Source organism: Vipera berus (assembly GCF_964194415.1).
Source record: "Vipera berus genome assembly, chromosome: 9".
NCBI lineage: Eukaryota > Metazoa > Chordata > Lepidosauria > Squamata > Viperidae > Vipera > Vipera berus.
The window spans coordinates 12,541,783-12,563,897 of NC_138212.1; the positions used below are offsets into that span (position 1 = coordinate 12,541,783).

At 42.1% G+C, this 22,115-nt stretch overlaps 1 protein-coding gene across 6 annotated transcripts in view; it reads left to right on the top strand.

Moving 5' to 3' along the window:
* The window catches only part of TCEA3 (transcription elongation factor A3), a 52,841-nt gene that overhangs the window by 3,617 nt on the left and 27,109 nt on the right, over nt 1-22,115 (top strand). For 5 of the 6 annotated variants that reach the window (XR_014027308.1, XR_014027309.1, XR_014027310.1 and 2 more), the window contains exons 2-12: nt 2,028-2,090; nt 4,046-4,151; nt 4,842-4,965; nt 7,594-7,665; nt 13,868-13,924; nt 15,282-15,362; nt 15,753-15,830; nt 17,647-17,807; nt 19,206-19,261; nt 20,140-20,295; nt 21,468-21,686. Coding sequence is in view for 2 of the 6 variants with exons in the window: in XM_081334480.1 (XP_081190606.1) it covers nt 2,028-2,090; nt 4,046-4,151; nt 4,842-4,965; nt 7,594-7,665; nt 13,868-13,924; nt 15,282-15,362; nt 15,753-15,830; nt 17,647-17,807; nt 19,206-19,261; nt 20,140-20,295; nt 21,468-21,686 (1,173 nt within the window). In the remaining 4 variants the exon portion in view is untranslated. Of the gene's footprint in view, nt 1-2,027; nt 2,091-4,045; nt 4,152-4,841; nt 4,966-7,593; nt 7,666-13,867; nt 13,925-15,281; nt 15,363-15,752; nt 15,831-17,646; nt 17,808-19,205; nt 19,262-20,139; nt 20,296-21,436; nt 21,687-22,115 lie in introns of those variants that run through there. The other variant, XM_081334481.1, reaches the window with a different exon arrangement.

Genomic DNA, 22,115 nt, shown 5'->3' on the forward strand with positions numbered 1-22,115 from the left:
ACTGCAGTGTTGTCAATGTTTCTCATTCCATTTTGCTTTTTGTAGAAAAACAAAAATCTCGTCCTGTTAAGCTTGGCTCTTGATCACGTCATGGACACATGCATATTGGAAGTGGTGGGATTCAGCCAGTTTGCACCACTTCGGCAGAACCGGTAGCTGATTTTTTTTGTTGCCCAGGCCCAGAACGGACTTCCGGAAGCGGCATCCACACAGAGAACCGGTTGTTCACATACTTGAATCCCACCACTGCATTTTGGGTTTTTAATGTGCCACTGCCTTCTTCCAGGCTATTTTTTGGTTTCCCCAGCCAGTCTTGGTGGGGAAGCCATTTGCAGGGGTCTACCATTTGCTGACTCTACACCACCAAGGAGATGGAGTTAGCAAGCACACGACGACGTATTAAATGTTTTGTCTCTTGATGCTTTAATGGTTTTATTGTGAGCTCCATAGAAATATGGAGTAGGTGGTGTACAGAGGCATGAATGAATGAATAATGTGTGGCCTTTAGCCGAGGAAACTTTACCTATCCCTAGATCAGGGGTAGGCAACCTTGGCTCTTTTATGACTCATGGACTTCAAGTCCCAGAATTCCTGAGCCAGCTGTGCTGGCTCAGGAATTCTGGGAGTTGAAGTCCATGAGTCATAAAAGAGCCAAGGTTGCCTACCCCTGCTCTAGATCATCGTGTGACCAAAATGGCCCAGTGTAATGTCCCTTCCGTTTCTGATATCCATACATTACAGCATGAAGACAAGAACAAAAAGAAGCATATGTTTTATCACTCTCTCTTTCTCTTTCCTCCTCCACTCCCCCCTCCTTTCTGCTCTTCCTTAGCTTTCCAAATGAGTAGAAGATTGGCAATTGCTAGGAATTAAATCTATGCAAGAGACAGATGGCAAAATTATATATTGGATTTATCTTTAGCCCTCAAAGGCATTCAGATGGGAGATGATATTGCTGAAACAGAGCTTACTTACTAGCAGGCTCGGAAAAGATATCTGGGTGTATACAGTACTTTATGAAAGCTTTTTACCACTTCTTTTACTTACGGTGTTTTAATACAGGATGGAGTACAAAAAACAAGGAGAATTTTTCTAGCCCAGGGTTAAAATGAGGGGTCCTTGGCTGTCTCTGAGCTTGGCTGTTTTCTTGCAGACTTTTCATTATCTGAACCAGTGATGGCGAACCTTTTAGAGATCAAGTGCCGGGTGGGCGTGGCCCATTGGTTGGGCGTGGCCCATTGGGTAGGCGTGGCCCATTGGGTTGGCGTGGCTGCGGTGGTAACGGCAGACTGGGTGGGACTAAAAAGTTCAATCAATCAATTCCAACTTTGCGAGAAGTTGAAATTGATTGAACCTTTTTTTTTTTTGCACACGGCGGCAGAGGCCTAAGGCAAAAAGGTTTTATAAAACCCATCTGAAGGCCTAGGACTGGAGCGACAGCACGCGTGCCCACAGAGAGGGCTCTGCGTGCCACCTGTGGCACGCATGCCATAGTTGTGCCACCACGGATCTAAGCTAAGTAACATCATCAGTGCACTGACTGCACCAGTTTGGGTAATGAAACATCTGCAAGAAAACAACCAAGCTCAGAGAGCACCGAGGATTCCTCGCTGGATGGAGTCTATGGAAGAGGAGTTTCCCACCACCACCATTAGAGGCGCTATTGAGCTGTCAAGTGAGTGACTTTGGGCCAGCCTCTCTTTCTCAGCCCAATCCACCACACAGGGTTGTTTTGGGGGAAAATAGGAGAAGGAAGAAGTATTACGTATGTTCTCCCCCTTGACTTACTTATAAAATAAAGGTGGGCTAAAAATGAAATTAAAAGCGAATGTTTTGTGACCGGCTGCATTCAAGATGGGAGGCGTTTTTACGAGAGCATTTGCGACCTCTCTTTGCTTCAGAAGCTGGCACGTTTTGCTCTCATGGAACCTTTAAAGGACTTGACCTGGATGAAAAAAAGATAGAAAAACAGAAAACGAAGTCTAAATGATGCCTTCTGTGCTCTTTCTGCCCACTCCCCCTCTTAGGAAGGTGCCCTGGACTTGTTGAAGAAATTGAATAGCTGCACCATGACCATTGAGTTGCTGCAGGTAAGGCTGGGGTTGCTTTGTTCTCTTCGGACAGGGGCCTTCAAACTTGGCCCTTTGATGACTTGTGGACTTCAACTCCCAGAATTCCTCAGCCAGCATGTCCCATTAAGCCTGGAAGCTATCTGTTTGCATCACACACACACACACATACACACACACACACACACACACACACACACACACACACACATTACCACTATTATTATTATTATTTTTGTTGGAATTTAAAGAATAAAAAGAAATATCGAAGCCAGGATGCCAAACACCATTTTTATTTTTGACGTCTGTCTAAAGCCCTGCAGGAAATAAATATAATGCCTAGAGGCTGGAGCTTCTCAGCATGCTAGCTTGGTGTCTATTTTTTTTTAAGTTATAAGACTCTTCAAAATATTAATCAAGCGAGCAAAGAGGTGGCTGTTGCCAAGTAATGCAGTTGCTAAGGGACTTCTTCATTCCTCACCTGCAGGGCCCTTTCTCAGTTAAGATGCATCACCTAAAGTTGGGAAATGTAGATTGAAACCTTTTTCACGGCCCATTTAACTCCAAGCATTCCACAGTGTTTCAGCACTAAAACAGGCAGTCTTCACCTAACAATGGTTATTGGGACCAGCAACTCTGTTGCTAAGCAACACAGTTGTAAAGCAAGATGACATGTTACCGTGCCACTTAGTGACAGCAGTTACAGCACTTCCGGTTGCCACTGTTAAATGAACCCTGCATGGTTGTTAAGCACACTGTTACATGCTTGATATGCCCGTGGTAAGGATAGTGCAAATTACTGGCAGCAGAATCAGCCTGGGAGAGAGGCATCTCTAACGGTTGTCGTCAGCCTCTGTTAGGTTAATTTTAGCTTTCCTGCAGGAACTGCAGAGGCAGTGCAGGGGGACTTCCTCATTCCATGTATCTACTTTGTGTTCTCAACAACCGTGAGAGGGAGGTGAAGAGAAGAAAAGCGATCCAGTGCCATCCAGCGTTTGATGTCCCTCAGCCATCCTTCAGTTCTAGTCTGGTGGATGGTTGGAAAACCTGAGGAGAATGTTAACACTTATTTTGTGTCCCTTCTTCCCTTGAAGATCACATCTCTCAAATGTGGCAACGAATTGGGTCAGAGTTTGTCTGACCCTTGTTTATTTAAGGTGTTTTCTCCCCATTACCCAATGTGGTAATACTGGTTATTACCAGGATTAGAAAAGGCAGAAGGCAGAATAAGAAGCAATGAATGGAAGCTAATCAAGGAGAGGACCAACCTAGAACTAAGGAGAAATTTGTTGACAGAACAATTAATCAGTGAAATAACTTACCTCCAGAAGTTGTGAGTGCTCTTAAGAGGAGACTGGACAGCCACTTGTCTGGAATGGTAAAGGGTCTCCTGCTTGAGGAGGGGGTTGGACTAGAAGACCTCCAAGGTCCCTTCCAACTCTTGTTGTTCTGGTTTTGTTCAATAGTTTATCATTTTCTTTTTGCTTGGTTTCAGTCAGGACTATTTGTCAGGGAGCACCAGAATCTGCATGATGTCAAAATGGACCCCCATCTCTTTTTCATAATAGTTGCACCTGATTGTGCAGATTTTGACAATCCACACACACACACCCTCGACACATGTGGATCTTTTTAATGCATTGTCACCACTTTGGCAGTTGAGGGTGGGGTTGTAAATGGATCAAGCTAGTAAATAAATAAATTGGACACATGCTTTTCCATCGTTTTCATTGGCGGTGAGGAAGAACTAAGGCAGGGGTAGGCAACCTCGGCTCTTTTATGACTCATGGACTTCAACTCCCAGAATTCCTGAGTCAGCAGCCTACCCCTGAACTAAGGAAATGCAGCATCTTGAACAGGGAAAGGTCTTCTCTGTCTTGGCATCCCTTGCGACGATGACTTGAAAATGGGGATACTGAGATTCTTCTCCCCACAAAAGATTCCAGTAGTGCAAATTCTTCTTTGCTTTGTTTCAGACCACCAAAATCGGTGTGGCTGTCAACACAGTGCGTAAGCATTGCTCAGACAAGGAAGTGGTGGCTCTGGCTAAACTTCTTATTAAAAACTGGAAGAGGCTATTAGGTAAGAATCCAGCTGTTCTTTATGATGGGTGATGAGAAATGCCAACCAGCCAATGCAGATCTGGGGAATTCTTAGATGTGAAGGGAATGATGGACTGGCATCCTGGATACATACAAAATCGCTTTGCAGTTTGCTTTAATCTGCCCCATTTCCTCTTGTTTGCCTTGGTGGTCCTTTTATCCTGGCGTTTTTTAAACTAGGTATAACCTGTCACATATTTTTAAAGATGATCTGTCTACAATAATTTTGAAAAATAGTGTAACTTATTTTTAAAATTTAACCTTATTTATTGCAACTAGTTTTTCAATGTATTGCACCCCTGCCTGTTATTTTTAACTGTGAATATGCAGGACAAAAATAGCACAAATGTAAATCATTGTATGAAAGAAGGGATTTAGAAATAAGTGACATTTGCCCTTAATTCCACTTTTCCCCCCCTTTGACAGGTAGAATGAAATGTAATGGCACAACTTGGGGAGGGAGTTAGTATTGGGGAGTCAGATTTTTTATTGCAACCCCCTGTTCTCAAAGACAAGAAATTTACTTTAAAGTTTTTGATCCTCACCCATCCAACCTAAGGAAGAATACCAAGGTCTTGGGTGACTGTGGTACTTTTCATGGTGACTGTGTGGTGTCCTTATGCTGTTCAGTTGGCTACAATTCTACCTGAATGCCCCCTTTTTCTTTCAGAGTCATCCGAGACACAAAAAGGGAAAAAAGAGAAAGACAAAGCTCTCTCCGGCTGGAAAGCTGAAGGGGCACTTCCCAACTCTGTGGATGTCTGCAAAAGTCCTGATGAAAAGCAGAAAGACAGGTATTGGCATACTCAAGCTGTTTACACAAATCTGTCAGTCATGCAACGAATAGCTAGAATAACACTGTTTTGCAATACAATCCACAAGATTGCCTGGGACACTACACATCCTCTTCATGACCTGTTTTCCTTGTTACCTTCTGGGAGGAGGCTTCATGGTATCTGAAGCAGAACGTCTAGATTCAGCCACAGTTTCGTTCAAGCTTCCTCTTTCCACTATGTATTCAAGATGGACAATGATTAATATTCATATTACTATTTATATGTAAGGGTGTAGGTTTATACACATATTGTATATAGCATGTTTAAATGTGTGCTATGTATGTGCATACCTTTGAGAGCAAGCAACAAAATCTCATTTTTAATGTGTGCCATTGTGCCCAAAGTAAAAAAATGACATTAAAGGTCTGTCTGTCTGTCTGTCTGTCTGTCTGTCTGTCTGTCTGTCTGTCTGTCTGTCTGTCTATCTATCTATCTATCTATCTATCTATCTATCTATCATCCATTCACCTACCTACCTATCTACCTACCTATCTATCTGTGATGGGTAAACTTGAGAGAGCAGAATCGAATGTAGGTAGTCCTTCAGTATCTAAAAATGTTAAATCATGGCAACTAGACCAAAGTTTTGTTACTCATCCAAGTAACTTCTTCAGTTAAAATAAAAATTTAGTTAGGCAGAGAGTCGGAGAACTGTTGGACTGTAGTAATCCTTGCCATACCAACTGCATGGGTTTCTCCCCAAAATGTATTGCAATATGTAAATGAAGACTCAAGCATCTAGGCCAAATCATCATTTTGACTGAAGAAGTTATTTGGATGAGTAACGAAATGTCTCGGTTTAATAAACTTTGGTCCAGTTGCCATGATTTAACCTTTTCAGGTACTTTTGGCCTGGATGCTTAAGTCTTCACTTACATAGGTAGTCCTTAATTTACAACCATCTGTTTAGTGACTGTTCAAAGTCACAACGGCACTGGAAAAAGTGACTTACAACTGGTTCTCGCATTTAAAACCATAACAGCATCCCCACGGTCACAATATCAAAATTCAGGCATGTGGCAGTCATACTGATGTGTGTATTTATGGATGGTTGCAGTCACTCAAAGTCATGTGATTATTATTTGCAATATTCCCAGATAAGCAAAATCAAATAGAGTGAGCTGAATTTGCTTAAGGAATGCATAATTCCCCTAACTGCAGTGATTCATTTAATTACTGTGACAAAAAGAGTCATAAAATCAGGCACAACTTTCTTAATACACCTATCTTGCTTAGCAATGGAAATTCTGGTCCCAGTTGTGATAGTAAGTCAAGGACTGCCTTGGGATTGAGTTTAACTGGATAAGAAAAGATATTCTGACATAGAAATTCGCAGTTCCCAACGGAGTGTGTTTTACAGGATATGCATTCTAATGCAGCATTTCTCGACCGCAGCCATGTTAAGGTGTGGACGTCAACTCCCAGAATGCTTTCTGGGAGTTTTAGTGCACATATCTTAATATAGTTGAGGATGAGAAACACTTGCTATAGTGTATCTGGACTGCTCAGACTGGAAAAGAGACATCTTTTGAGGTGGAGGGGAATTACTGAATCAAGGCTTAGAGATACTTGCTTAAAGTAGAAAGGGGTGAAGAGAAGGCATTTCATAAGGATGAGCGTTGCTTTGGGTTTGATTCAGAGTGCATGGAGGGCACAAATTGGGGCAGTTCATTCTTTCCCAGGGTTGTCTGCAGTTGTGGGGGGCAGCCATCCCCTTCACAGTAAAGACAGCCTCTTGAAATCAGAAGAGCTTTAAGGTTTTACAAGTAGATTTGTGAGTTATTTGTAATGGATCATAAATCTCTTCACTGTTGGATAGTTCTGACCACAAAATATTTTTCCACCTACGTCAGACTGTTAAAACCCATGAAAGAAAGAACACGTATAAGAAATGGAGTGCTTTAACTAATACTTAAAGTCTCCAGCTCAATTCTGGTGCAGAAATCAAATTTCTAGAATTGGGCTGTGCTGAAATGGACTCCCTAAATGGGGAGAATTGATGTAGGGGATTGCAGGCTTTCCTAAATGTCACTTATCTTTTGCATCTGACTGCTAGATCTTACAATTTTAGTAAACAAAACAAAAAAACTCAGCTGGATATTTGTCTTTGTCTCGCCTTAAAGCAGAACTGGATAATTTTTGGTTAGTAAATGGTGACATTATGATTAAATGAAAATTATGGTTGATGGGGGAATTGGAAAAAAGCAGGGCATTGCACAATAATTTTAAAAAAAAAATATCACAAAAATGGGTGAAGGTGATTTTTTTCCAGGGTTGGTGGTGGAGCAGATTGCTGATTTCTGTTTGCTTGTTGATTGACAGTTTCAAGTGTTCAAAGTCACATAGAACCCTTGCCAATCTTGATTTATCTGAATTCAGACGGAAAGCGCACTCTCTGGTTTTGATCAATAAGTTATTGTTATAGCCTTGGGAGAAAAACTTGAAAGCCTGCGGCTTCACAGAGGCACCTGGAAGAGAAGTGTGAATTTCTCAAGTTGAAGAGCAAGATAGTTCAATCCCTAAGTTCTGACCTCATCCACAGGTTGACAATTGTTCTTTGATCATGCCTCTAGTTTTCCTTTCTAGGAAACTGAATAAATCCACCTCACATGAAGTCATGCTGAAGAGTAGTTCTTCCTTGGTCTCCAAACCAGACAGGTATGCTCTGCAATTGGAAACGTAATTATTTTAAAAGATGTGAAAGGAATGAGATATACCTGGAAGAGGTTTTTTTTTGAGGGGGGGGAGAGATCAAGTGTTCAGATGAATGAGACTGTTTGATAGATAAGATGTAAGGAATGTGTCTTTGCAACTCAAGAGTGTATCAGACAATTCCCACAGCAATCCTTGAACCTCAAGATGCAAATGTTTTTTCTAACAGGAGGGCAGGAAGTAACCTGAGATCTGTTTACATTATTACTTATAAATATGCCTTATTTTCCTTTCTGAAATACATAAATATGAGTGCATCTCTTCGTTTGCAGGGGTATGTTTCCTACTGTTTTTTTTTTGGTGTATACTCTTAACAATGAATAGTACAGATATAGCCTTGATGCTTTGGAACCTGCATTTTGATTCCTCACTGGATATCCAAAGACCTTTTTTCCCCTACTTGCAAGCTTCTGTGGGGGAGAAAGTAAGAATTTCCCTTTCTGCCAACTTTCCTTACAGTGGGTAGATCCGTTTAAGAAAGAAATGACAAGATTTGCTGGCCAGGTACTACTTTTCCAAACAACATGTGAACTGAGTTTATAATTCCTTAATACATATACAAATCTCACTCTTTGGTTCTTTTTTCCAACCATTTATAAAATAAATTCCAGCTTTCATAATATTCTGTTACTTCTTTGCCTTTTAGTCTCACAGTTAGTCTGTCCATCTCTGCGCATTCCAATATCTTCTTTATTAGCTCTTCTTCTGATGGTCCTTGTTCATTTTTCCAGCATTGTGCGTAGCTTATTCTTGCTGCGGTTATGATATGTAGAACCAAGTATGTATTTTGTTTATCAGTCTTTTCTGGTAATATACCTAATAAAAATATTAAATGCTACATGTTCTCCTAGTATATTTTCTAGCCAAACATGTATTTTTCTCCAATAGGCTTCAGCCTTATCACATGTTCACCAAATATGGTAATATGTACCTATGTTGTGTTTACATTTCCAACATTTGCCTGATACATGTTTAAAAAGGTACTACTTTCCTTAACACCCCTCCCCCCCATGAGTTGGGATTACTGAAATTTATCAACACAATGGACATAGTTACCTCTCCTCAAATCCGCCCCAAAAAGCCAAAATATTTCTGCTCATCCAATAATATTACAGTCTTTACAGCTGCAAATAGTAGTTTTGAAACGTAGCTTCCAGTCTGTAAAAGATTATCGCCTTCTGGTTTACAGCTTTAAAAGTAATTACCAGCTTTTTGAATTAAAAGAATATTATTAGGCCTTCAGCGCCATTCTTATCTCAGGATAGGAGTCAGCTTCTAGGTTTCTTAAGATGAAAAATGTCTCTCCCTTGATCTTGTTTGTCCTTGGTGAAATGCCAGTTTTATTTTGCCGGAGAGCCTCTTTAATTTCACTTTCCACTTCAGTGCTAGTGAGTCAGATATTGTCCCTGGACTCTGGCTAACTCGCGGCTTGAAAGATGATAGAGGTGAGCTGAGCTGATGGCTTTGGGAAGTTCCTCCAAAGTTTATTAAGTGAAGTCTGCAGCACATCTTCTGCTTTGATGGATATATATAGCTGAGTAAAAAGAGGCCAATTTTTATTGAATATCCTTCAATTCTGTAATAGAATTGGTGGTATAAGATGCAGATCCCAATGGCTCGTCCCTTGTTCTTTGTTCCTTCAATGTTTCATTTTTTCTCCTTCAGATTAATTTTGGGCCTTTTTTATTCAGTGATGGCTTTTTACATAAATCAACACATTTACATTTGTATATCATTTTACCCTTTAATTAAATAGCATATTAAGCTGAATGTGGAAACTGTTGTATAAAAAAGAATTCCCAGGCAAAGCTCTAATAATAGAATATTGACAGTGTTCAACTGATTTCCTTCCTTCCTTCCTTCCTTCCTTCCTTCCTTCCTTCCTTCCTTCCTTCCTTCCTTCCTTCCTTCCTTCCTTCCTTCCTTCCTTCCCTGTCTCTCATGGAATGCCATCGAGTATACAGTTTGAAAATAGTTGGTCTATCTTTTAGCCCCAGGATAACACATCCAAACCCTAGCCACATTTGTCCCTGCTTAGCTTTTTTCATATCAGGTGCTGCCTTGAGAGGTGCTGCCATCTGTTGGCCATGTATGGTAGTTACCTCTCCTTAACAAAAGCAGCATACAACAGCTTTGTCCTTGTGCTGTGCCAGGTGATAACATCCACCTGACCTTTTCATCTCCTCTTCCTTCTCTGGCAATGGCAGAAACAATCTATTGAAGTGTGGCACTTTATTGAGGCAGAGAGAGATGGCATTAATAGGTCCTCACTGAGTGGCAGTTGTATTAAAAAAAATTGCTGGCCCACAGCTGCCTTCAAAATTAAGAGAGACTCAGTACATTTCTTGCTTACGGGGTGTTCATCTCTCAGCTGCCTTACTACCAAAACTCATAAATAATATAGATTGCCCTTTCTAAGCAAAGTGTAGGATCTTCTGTAACTATGAGCTTAAAAGATAAAAAATGCCTCTGCTCTCTGATTTATTTGTATGTTTTATTGCCTCCTTTTTTAGCAATTTCACTTGACTTGTAACCTCATAAAAGTTTAAACTCCACATTCAGTTCTAGAGAAATGTTTCTCTCCCTCCTCCCCCCCCCCCCCTTCCAGGTACTTTACCGGCAGGCTTACTTATTTTGCCTTATTCATATGCAGTTTTCATTGTGTCTTTCCACATCCAGAAAAAAAAGCCTTGCAGAGACTGTGCATGCATTACAACCATGAAAAATGAACTTTGGAAACTCTGGGTATTTGTTTTGATACCAGAGGACAGAGGAGATAAAGAGGACAGATTTGTTCTGCCCTCTTTATAAAGAGGACATGTACATCTTGGGTGTCAAGTTGGCATCAGAAAGATGGGGAAAGCTGTAATTGTTATGCAGGTTATCACCAAATTGTAAAAATGGGGGTGGGGGAAAATCTCAGATGACATCAGATCCAATTCTCAGCTCTAGGTAAGATCTGTATAGGAGAAGAGCAGGCAGAGCTGGGAGGCGGAGTTAAATGCGTCATCATTTTGGAATCCTTTCATTGTCAGCCAAGTTGAACCCTATTTGAATTCTGCTGACCTTTATCTAGAGCCAATTTAGTGGCGATCACTAATTGAGGAGATTCTTGTGTATAAGCTTGAATAAATCTTCTGTGCTACAACTTTATGAATGATCCTGATTCTTTGCACCTATTCTTTGCATTCTATAGCCCCAAATGCAGTTTATTTACTTGCTTTAGTAAATCACATTTTGTGTAGATTTTGATGCATCATCTCTTAAAGACCAGGTTAGGGTGTTGGAAAAATGACATCTCACAGGCTACGATGTCATTATGCAAACTCAGCCCTTGTAGAGAAATTGCAGGGCTTCCATTGTAATGTCATCAGGACAATTTACTCACCCCTGATGCTGATGACTAGAGATGTTTGCCCAATCCTTCCTGAAACGCATCCCATATCTCGGCATGCTTATTAGGACATGTGTTGTAGTGCTTAATCAAAACAAAGGGTTACTATTGCAGAAAAAAAGCAAAAACCTTAGTCAAATCCATATAACCTCCCCGGAAATCTCCAGATGATTACCAAGTAAAGGCAGGCTCATATTTTATTTATTTGCAATTTGTATAAACAGTTGCATTCCAGAGAGACTGCGGGGGGGGGGGGAAGGGGTTCACAAGAAGGCCATAACCATAAAAGATGGCAGATCATGTTGTTGTTGTTAGCTGCGAAGTCGTGTCCGACCCATCGCGACCCCATGGACAACGTTCCTTCAGGCCTTCCTGTCCTCTACCATCTTCTGGAGTCCATTTAAGCTCACGCCTACTGCTTCAGTGACTCCATCCAGCCACCTCATTCTCTGTCGTCCCCTTCTTCTATTGCCCTCAATCTTTCCCAGCATTAGGCTCTTCTCCAGTGAGTCCTTCCTTCTCATTAGGTGGCCAAAGTATTTGAGTTTTAGCTTCAGGATCTGGCCTTCTAAAGAGCAGTCAGGATTGATCTCCTCTAGGACTGACCTGTTTGATCGCCTTGCAGTCCAAGGGACTTGCAGGAGTCTTCTCCAGCACCAGAGTTCAAAGGCCTCAATTCTTTGGCGCTCAGCCTTTCTTATGGTCCAACTTTCACTGCCATACATTGCAACTGGGAAGACCATAGCCTTGACTATACGCACTTTTGTTGACAGGGTGATGTCTCTGCTTTTTAGTGTGCTGTCTAGATTTGCCATGGCTTTCCTCCCGAGGAGCAAGCGTCTCTTAATTTCTTGACTACAGTCTTCATCTGCAGTGATCTTGGAGCCCAGGAAAATAAAATCTGTCACTACCTCCATTTCTTAAATGGCAGATCATAAACTCTGTTAAAAAAGAAATCAGAATTCACAATAGACTCTCAATCTCTCTGATAACCTTCACATCCTGGGAGATCTATTAAACAGCATTGTTTTAATGGGTTTTCTAAACAAGGGAAAAGTTGGTGTTGTTGAAGGAGGGGCTCTTCTAAAGGAAGGGAGGGACAACCACAGAGAAATAATTGCCTCTGCTTGGATGGGGAAGGTAGATGGGAAATCTCCAGCCGCCTTTCCCAGGATGAAAGGGCAGGACAGGACAAGACAGTTCTTCAGATACTTTATAAACTTAATATAAACTTCCACAAGTTTAGTTTAGAAATCCCCCAGGGAATCCTAGTTGTAACCCTGTTTATTTTCAGGTTCCTTGGCAGCTGCCTCAAACTGACAGTAAGTCTTCCAAGCAAGACTGACTGAGATGACAGGGAAGCAATTTCAGCTTTTGCACTTAGAACCAATTAATCCCCTTGTACGTTTAGGTGGAGATGTTGTGATTTTTGTTCTAACAGCCTTCTTGTACACCAGTGGAGAAATGGGCCTTTTCCTTGAAACAAGAAGCCTGCAATTGACAGGTTTACGTAACTCAAATCTACTTCGCTCTGGGAATCAGGTTGGAGAAAGCTGAGCAAGAAGAAGAAATACAAGTAGTCAGTGGTGGGATTCAAACATGTGAACAACCGGTTCTCTGTGTGGATGCCGCTTCTGGAAGTCTGTTCTGGGCCTGGGCAACAAAAAGTTAGCTACTGGTTCTGCCAAAGTGGTGCAAACTGGCTGAATCCCACCACGGCAAGTAGTCCTCAACTTATCACTGTAATGGAGCCCAGTTGCAAAATGGCTCACCCACGTACCTGACCTAATTTTGTGACCTTTTTTTCCCAGCAAATGCCGTGGTCATTAAATGAACCAATTGTTCACTATGGCCAGTTTTGATGAAAACTGGAAGGAAATGCTGGGTTTTGGCAAAGCCATTGTAAAACCTGTGTCAACCGTCCCATTGGCATATGCAGCGGAAGAAAAACTCTTAGGACATTTTTTTTTACCAAGAGTATAGCTTTATTGATAGATCCATATGGGCACAGAAGAAGCAAAGTCAGCACTGAGGTTTTCGTGCAAAAACCAGCATAATTAATTTCCCCTTTTCCCCATTTGGGGCACCCCCTGTCAATCGTCCACCAATCCAGGACGTTCGCTTTGTTTTGGGAAAAGTCTGCGCCTTCAGAAGGTCCCCGCTGCACGGCATTGAAGTCTTGGGATTTTCTCAGGCTGAAAAAGGCTCACATACATTCCTCACCTCCCTCCCAGCTCCCAATAGATTCCAAGTATTCCCCACCCCCACCCCCAGGTTGTCTCTGTTGCCAAGCTGCAAGTAGAGGTGCATTACGAGTCAATCTTGACAACCTGGTCATGTGACTGTGGGGTGCTGCAAATGGGCAACAAATGCAGGCTGGCAGCTGAACCTGGTCACACGACTGCTGGGGCATCGGAATTTTGGAACCTGATTTTAAATACCCCCAGGGAGGTCTGTTGTATCTTCAGATGGTTGCTAGGTGACCGGTTACAAGTCCACGAATATCTGTAAAGTTTGAGTGTCCTTATCTTATGCTTCAGCGGGTGGTTTTGTTTTGTTTTGTTTTGTTTTGTTTGTCATTAGAAGACAGATATTCTGTAATTATCCTGTTTAGAGAAAATTGACTGAGGAATGACTTATGGTCGTGAATTACAGAGCTGAGACAGCAGTTATTTATTATGTCATCAAGATGTCACCTCTGAGTATTGTGGAGTCAAGATGTCACACAGTCTAACATTTGTTCTCCCTATGCAGAGATCCCAAAGATGCTTCTACTTCCCAAAAGTCACACGTGGAGCTCAAAAAAGAGAGGTATGTTTTCCGGGCTCTGGAGAGATCTTCCCTTTACCAGTGAAAGTTCTTAAAAGATGTAAAGAATTAGAAAGGAAAAAAGGAGAACCGTTCTTCAGATGACTGCAGGCAAATTAACATCTATGGAGCACCCCCCACCGCCATCAGTACAAAAGCCCCTGTGACTCTTGTTGTTTGTGTATGCAAATGTTGCATTATAAATGAGTTTGTAATTGCAGTGCAGCTTTCTACAAATGAGGGCTGGCCCGTTATGCAGTAATGATGTTGCATCCTATATACATGGCCATCTGCCCTCCCCATCCGTTGTAGCCAGAATTAATGGGTTTTAATGCGGTAGCCCACAGCATCCTGAGCTTTCAGGGAGCGAATAGGAGTGTTGCATGCAAAGCACATAAACTGAGTTAGTTAGTTAGTTAGTTTGTTTATTTGTTTATTTATTTATTTATTTATTTATTTGATTTCTATACCGTCCTATTCCCGAAGGACTCAGGGCGGTTTACAGGGCAAAGTTAAAAACAGTTGAAACAGTACAAAAGTTAGAATACAGTTAAAATTAAAATAGAATTAAATAACGTTAGCCCAAATTTAAAATTTAATTTAAAATTTAAAAATTTAAAACCCCTCAGTCCAGGCCAGCTAAATCAAACAACCAGGTTTTTAGGTCCCGGCGAAATGAACGAAGGTCAGGGGTGGTCCAGAGTTCCACAGGCAGGTCATTCCACAGGGCAGGCGCGCCCACAGAGAACGCCCTCCCCCTAGGGATAACCTGCCGGCACTCACTGACCGGCGGCACCCTAAGGAGGCCCTCCCTGTCGGAGCACACAGGACGATGGGAGATTGATGCTGGCAGCAGGTGCTCCCTGAGATAATCTGGACCCATGCCATTTAGGGCTTTATAGGTCATCACCAGCACCTTGAATCTCACCCGGAGGGCAACCGGAAGCCAATGCAGCTCGCAGAGGAGAGGTGTTACATGGGAGTGTCGGGAAACTCCCATCACAACTCGCGCGGCCGCATTCTGCACCAGCTGAAGCCTCCGAGTGGTCCTCAAGGGCAGCCCCATGTAGAGAGCATTGCAGTAGTCTAACCGGGAGGTCACGAGCGCATGAGTGACTGTGCATAGGGCATCTCGGTCCAGATAGGGCCGCAACTGGCGCACCAGGCGAACCTGGGCAAAAGCCCCCCTGGTCACGGCTCCTATATGGTCTTCAAAATTGAGCCGTGAATCGAGGAGGACGCCCAGGTTGCGAGCCCTATCAACGTTAGGCTCAGTTAGGCTCAGTTTTATGGCAAGGAGGTCTAACGATGTATGCATCTTTGCCAATATTCTTCATCCCCCTTTTTTCCCCTGATAAAGGAGGGATTCCAAAGATTCAAGATCTTCCAGCTCTACTGCTGGTTCCTCTACTTCCTCTCCCAAGATACTGTCAGTTGACAGGTAAGCCCTTGTGCTAATTCTGCTACATTGGTCGCACTGATCTAGCAAGATACAGAATAACAAGAGTTGGAAGGGATCTTGGAGGTCTTCTAGTCCAACCCCCTGCTCAGGCAGGGAAATGTATACCATTTGAGTTAAATGGTCATCCAATCTCTTCTTAAAAACTTCCATTGCTGGAGCATCCACAACTTCTGGAGGCAAGTCGTTCCACTGATAAATTGATGGAATAACTCTTCTTATACTCCTACCTTAGAGGAGATAAGATCACATATGTTGGCATGGAGAGAATCTGTGTTGCATCTTTGTTTTTAAAAAGACCTAAAATTGTGCCTTGAATTATTATGACCTGAACTGAAATTGTTATGATACAGCCCTCTGTATCCACTCTAGGAGAACCTCTACCAGCTCCAACCCAGCAGCCTCACCTCCTGGATCTCATAAAAGCAAAGAGGATAGCAAAGATGAAAGGTATTTTTGGGCTGGGGCTGTTCCAAACCAAAGGAAAAACAGAACAAATTAGCTACATGGAGGAGGACAGCCAAACCTTGAGGCATCAGAATGGAGCAGGACCAAAAAATTTAAGTGGCTTCAATTGCCAGTTGGCATTGTTTAACAGATCAATCAAAGGAGTGTGCAGACAATATCCCTTCTTCAGTTGCTTCTGCAGGAGCTGCTGTTCACTGTCACAGTGCTTTAGAACTGGATGTGTCATATATCACCCTAAAACAAATAGTTGTTAATAGACATGTTGTTGTTAGTTGCGAAGTCGTGTGGGACCCATCACAACCCCATGGACAACATTCCCCAAGGCCTTCCTGTCTTCTCTATGTTTTTATCTGACATTTCTTGAAAGCCATTTAAGCCATCAACTTCACCGCAACTGCTTAGAGTGGACAGAAAAAGGCTACACATGTAGTTTGTATAAGAGATGGGCAATTCGCATATATCTTTGACTACAACTTCCACTATTTTTATTTATTTTAATCCCATTTATATCCCGCCCTTCTCCGAAGACTCAGGGCGGCTTACAATCTAAGAAGCACAAATCAATGTGCTTAGCAATAGCCTTCATCCTATGTATATGCCTGCTTATTAGGGCTTTCGCCCCCCCCCCAAGCGGCATTATTACAAAGTCAGCTTAATTGCCCCCAACAATATGGGTCCTCATTTTACCTACCTCGGAAGGATGGAAGGCTGAGTCAACCTTGAGCCTGGTGGGATGCGAACCTGCACTAATTGCATGCAGCTGGTGTTACTTAGGCATTAGCCCACTGCTCCACCAAGGCTATCCCAGTCATAAATCACTATCCCAGTCATAAATCATGAGAATTGCAGGCTAAGGTATTTGCAGGGTATGAGGTGCGCACTTCTGGTAAAGATTTATGTTTGAAAATAATACCAATACTTAAAAAGGAACATGAAATATCTCATGTGAACAAATAATTTGAGTACCTATTCAGTTTGATAGCCAGTTTTTTATGTAAGATAAGCTCCTTAAAGATCCCTGGCTGCTCCTCCTTATAGGTGTTTTCCCATAGGCCAGAATATGAACTGGCAGCTTTTTAAACAGCACATGTTCAAACAGAGGACTGTCCTTTTGTGAAAGGATATGCCCTGTGGCTGTTGGCATATGACTTCTTGTGTAGCCTTCATTTTTTGCTTCTTATGAATTCTGCACAAGTTTTCCATGGGAAGTTCTAATATTGTGTGTGAGAGACAAAAGAAATAGCTTTCATCTCATACAATACTGGCTTTGAAAAAAGTTGGCTGCATTCATACAAAGCTTGTAATCCGGAGATTCATTTATCCCTTTTGCTGGGTTTACCAATGCAACCAGTCAGGCTGGATTTGTAAGCTAAGCACCAAAGATTGAACTGAAAACTATGTTAACCAGAGTCATAAAGTTGTACAAATACATCTCTTAAATCTTCCTAATTGGTTAAGCATGCTGTATGAACATGCCGATTAATCACATCAGTGTAAGTAGCACAGGCCAGATTGGAACTTGGGACAGGCCCTGCCATTAAGCAGAGGCTCCAGCTTGCTCAACCTGAGCTTCAAGAAAAGAAAGCAAATAATTAGCTTTCTGATGTCTGTCTACTGGATTTTTGCAGCTAGGGAAGGAAGAGGTGAGTAGCATAGTTTGGCTGTCAAAATCATTTGATTGCTCTCGACTTCTATGATCCCAAATGGCCTTCTGTCTTGGGTTAGAGGCTATATTAAAGTGGTCGTCGTGATAGCATTTTTCATTTAAAACAAAAATCTCACTTGATGTCCTGCTCAGATCAAATGACAGATCTCGAAGTGAGGTGCCCAGGATGCCTGCCAGCCCTGTCACGCCAACATTTGGGACTTCTGTCTGCTTCTTGCCCTCCTGCTACTTGACCGGAGATTCCATTAGGGACAAGTGTATTGAGATGGTCTCTGCAGCCCTGAAAATGGATGGTGAGGGGGGAAAAAACATCCTGGGTGGTGGGAGGGTCAGAAGTTAACTTAGGATGAAAGTCAAGGGGATCTAAAGAGTTTACAATCTGATCTGGAACTCTTTAGCTTCCACTGTGCTGGGAGTTACCTGTATGTCAAAAGATTGAGAACATGCAGAAGAGGAGAAATGATCAAACAGTGATTTCTGAAGTGTATGAGTATTGATTAGATTACATAACTATGAAGGCATTTCCACAGTTATTGATATAGAGATAGCAATAGCAATAGCACTTAGATGTATATACCGCTTCACAGGGCATTACAGCCCTCTCTAAGCAGTTTACAGAGTCAGCCTTTTGCCCCCCAACAATCTGGGTCCTCATTTTACCAACCTCGGAAGGGTGGAAGACTGAGTCAACCTTGAGCCGGTCAGGATCGAACTGCTGAACTGTTGGCAGCGGAATTAGCCTTCAGTGCTGCATTCTAACCACTGTGCCACCACAGTGGAAGTTGTTAAGTGAATCAACTGCAGTTGTTAAGTTAGTAATGTGCTTGTTAAGTGAATCTGGAAGGATGGAAGGCTGAGTTAACCTTGAGCTGGTCAGGATTGAACTCCTAGCAGTAAGCAGTGCCAGCCTGCAATAGTGCATTCTAACTACTGTGCCATGAGTTGATTGATAATACCAATAGAATCGATTTTACTTACGGTGCCACACCACGTAGCAGCAGCACATAGAGATTCCAAAGAAAGGACAATAAAAGACAATGCAGAGAAATAAAAACAGTCGGTAAAATAAGATAAAATGAAGAGCAACAATAAAATAAAAAGTGAATCCAAATCAGAGGCATTCGCATGGAGGCATCACAATGCAAGCTCTGCCCTTTTGGGTGTGTGTCATGACATTAAATGTGGGTGTGGAAGGGACAGAGCTTATGGATGTTGGCTGCTTACCATTTTAATGAAAGCATCAGAACCTGAAAATGCTTCTGGTTCAAATAGAGTGGAAACTACAATCCACAGTTAAAAAATTCACGTTCAGAAGTAAACAATTATTTTCTGCTGCTGCTACTGTTCGTTGCATTATTGATATTAAGAGGTGTTCTATAGGAAATTATAATTTTTTATGGCTGCTCTTACACTAGTTATTCATTTTATGCATTTATTTATTTTTAAACTAAGTCAGGGGTATCCGACCTTGGCAACTTTAAGATGTGTGGATTTTAACTCGCTGGCTGGGGAATTTTGGGAGTTGAAGTCCACACATCTTAAAGATGCCAAGGTTGGACATTCCTGATCCAAGCACAGAAGTTCAATTTTTTTGGTTGGACACAAAACTGAATTTCATCTGGTTGTGCTGAACAATTTTTTTTCCTTCTGTCCCCGTCTTCATTTTTTTCTCTTCTTCATCACCGTCAAAGATGATTACAAAGAATTTGGGGTCAACTGTGATAAGATGGCAGCTGAGATTGAAGATCATATCTTTTTGACACTTGGGTCTGCTGGTTATTAGTATGGGTGGCGAATGCATCAGACTGGGAAAGGTTTATGCTAAGATTGGACAGGTGTTGCCTGGATGGGTAAAAACAAAAACTTTAGCCATTTGAATTGTATAAATTCAGGAGATGTTTTCTTAAACTTTTTTTTCCTAAACGTTTAGGAGGACAAAAAGATGGGTCCAAATTTTGTATGGCAACTAATTGCCTACTGCTTCGGACAGAAAGTGCACTCTTCTGGAAATAATTAGGCACTGTTAAAAATGAGAGTAATGGGAATATATAAGGATATAGCTAGGTTTTAGGACTAATGGCAATCCTCAGTCTCTGCTTTGGGCAGGATTGTTCTGTCTGTGTGGGAGATGGAGGAAGCAGCAAGATCCCAGGTTTGCAGGAATACCCCCCCAAAAAAACAAAAATCAAAACCTTCAGGGATGGGGGGAACACCTTGGAGCAGAAGGGTGAGACGAGAAAGCAAAAATAACCCCAATAATTCCTAGATATGCTTTTTTTTGCATGTTCTCTTCATTTTCCACATATTTATTTAGTTTTTAACTCACCTTTATTATCCCTTCAGCAACACAAGACAGAGAATATACTTAATAATTTTTCCTCCTCTTCTCCACAACAGCAACCCTGTGAGGTGGGTTGGGCTGAAAGAGGAGCACTGGCCCAAAGTCACTCAGCCAGCTTTCATGCCTAAAGTGGGACTAGAACTCACCGTCTCCTGGGGATTGGCCCAGAGTCACTCAGCCAAATTGCACGCCTAAGGCACAACAGGTTTTTTGCCTGGTATTTTAATCACCAGACCAAGCTAACTAGTCCAGACTAAAATAAACATTATTCCTTAATGCTGCCACATATCTACCAAGAACTGAAGAGCACAGATATGAAATATCGAAACCGAGTGAGGAGCAGAATTAGCAACCTGAAGGACCCCAAGAATCCTGGCTTGCGCCGCAACGTGCTGTGTGGAACCATCCTGCCAGCCCTAATTGCAAAGATGACGGCAGAGGTCAGTAGAAAGAGGCGGTACATTGTTTTTCTCTGGCCTGTATAATACAAATAAAATTTGAATTTAACAAATCAGTTGTGGGGGGAGGAAACGTCTGATTGTCTGTTAAATGAGAGAGGGTGTCACCAGGGCAGTTTACTTCGGTTGAATGATGGCGTCGCTCTGCAAAAGCTGGATAATGTCACAGTGATTGGCTTTATAGCGTGCAAAGTCTGTTGCATCGAGATCTGGCACATCAGATCTTAAATGTATCTGTTTGTTAAGCTTGATTACCTTAATTTATGTCTTTAATTGCATTTTTAAATGTAAATATAGCAGCTGTTTTAATGATATATAACAGTTATTGCATATCTGGGTTTATGCAAGTTTTATGCTGGTCATTGGCTAAATAGATTAGCACAGCATAGCATAGTGTAACCCTGGTACTGGTAGTCCTTGATTTATGACCACAATTAAGCCCCAAATTTCTGCTGTTAAGTGAGACATTTGTTAAGTGAGTTTTGCCCCATTTTATGACCTTTCTTGCCACAGTTGTTAAATTAATCACTGCAGTTGTTATGTTAGTAATCCCAGTTGTTAAGGGAATCTGGCTTCCCCATTGATTCTGTTTGTCACATGACCCCTGGACCGTATAAATATGAGCCAGTTGCCAAGCAAAGGTTGTAACTCTGCAAAATGCTCATGCAACCTGCAAAGGTTGTAACTTTGAACGGTCACTCAAGAAACTGTTGTAAGTTGAGAACTACCTGTATATATGTAGTCCTTGACTTTACAACCATTAGTTTAGCAACTGATTGAAGCCAAAACCAAACAGGCTACATTATGGGTTAGCTCAGCCATTGGTCTTTCCTACTGCCCAGTTGATCCAAGTCTTTTAATCTCTCAACTCAAAGTAGCAACTTGTGGCTGTGTCCTTACCCTGCTTTCAAGCTTTTTAAAGTAAGCATTTTCTGGATTGCATAACTCACTAACTAGGTTCATCTATCAGATAAAGTCATCCCCCCCTCAAAAAACTCCTAACCAAGGTCAAAACCAAATTGAGAGCCTTGTGTGCCAGTGCTCCCACTAGCTTTGCAACCGAACAGGGCCAGCAAGACTGAACTCTGATGACAGCTACCTAACTAAACGGGCGCTGCTGCAGTTGGTGCAGTGAATGCTGCTGTGCGTTGCAGGAAATGGCGAGTGATGAACTGAAGGAGCTAAGAAACGCCATGACCCAAGAAGCTATCCGAGAGCACCAGATGGCAAAGACAGGGGGTACTGCCACCGACCTCTTCCAGTGCGGAAAGTGCAAGAAAAAGAACTGCACCTACAATCAGGTGCAAACCCGGAGCGCCGACGAGCCTATGACGACTTTTGTGCTCTGCAATGAGTGCGGCAATCGCTGGAAGGTTTGTACCGTTGCTAGTAAATGCTTGAAGCAGATGATTAGCATCGCCTGAGTATTTTTATATGGTTTTTATGCTTTTTGCTGTACGCTGCCCAGAGTTGTTCAGCGAAGTGAGATGGGCAATCCCTAAATTTGAGGTAATGCATCTTCCCTTTGGCCAGAAGACCTCCAAGGGCAGCAGTACAGGCAGTCCTCAACTTACGACCGCAATGAAGCCCAACATTTCTGCTGCTGAGCCATTTGTTAAGTGAGTTTTGCCCCTTTCCCAACTTTTCTTGCCACAGTTAGCAATAGCAATAGCACTTAAGACTTATATACTGCTTCACAGCCCTCTCTAAGCGGTTTACAGAGTCAGCCTATTGCCCCCAACAATCTGGGTCCTCATTTTACCAACCTCGGAAGAGTGGAAGGCTGAGTCAACCTTGAGCCG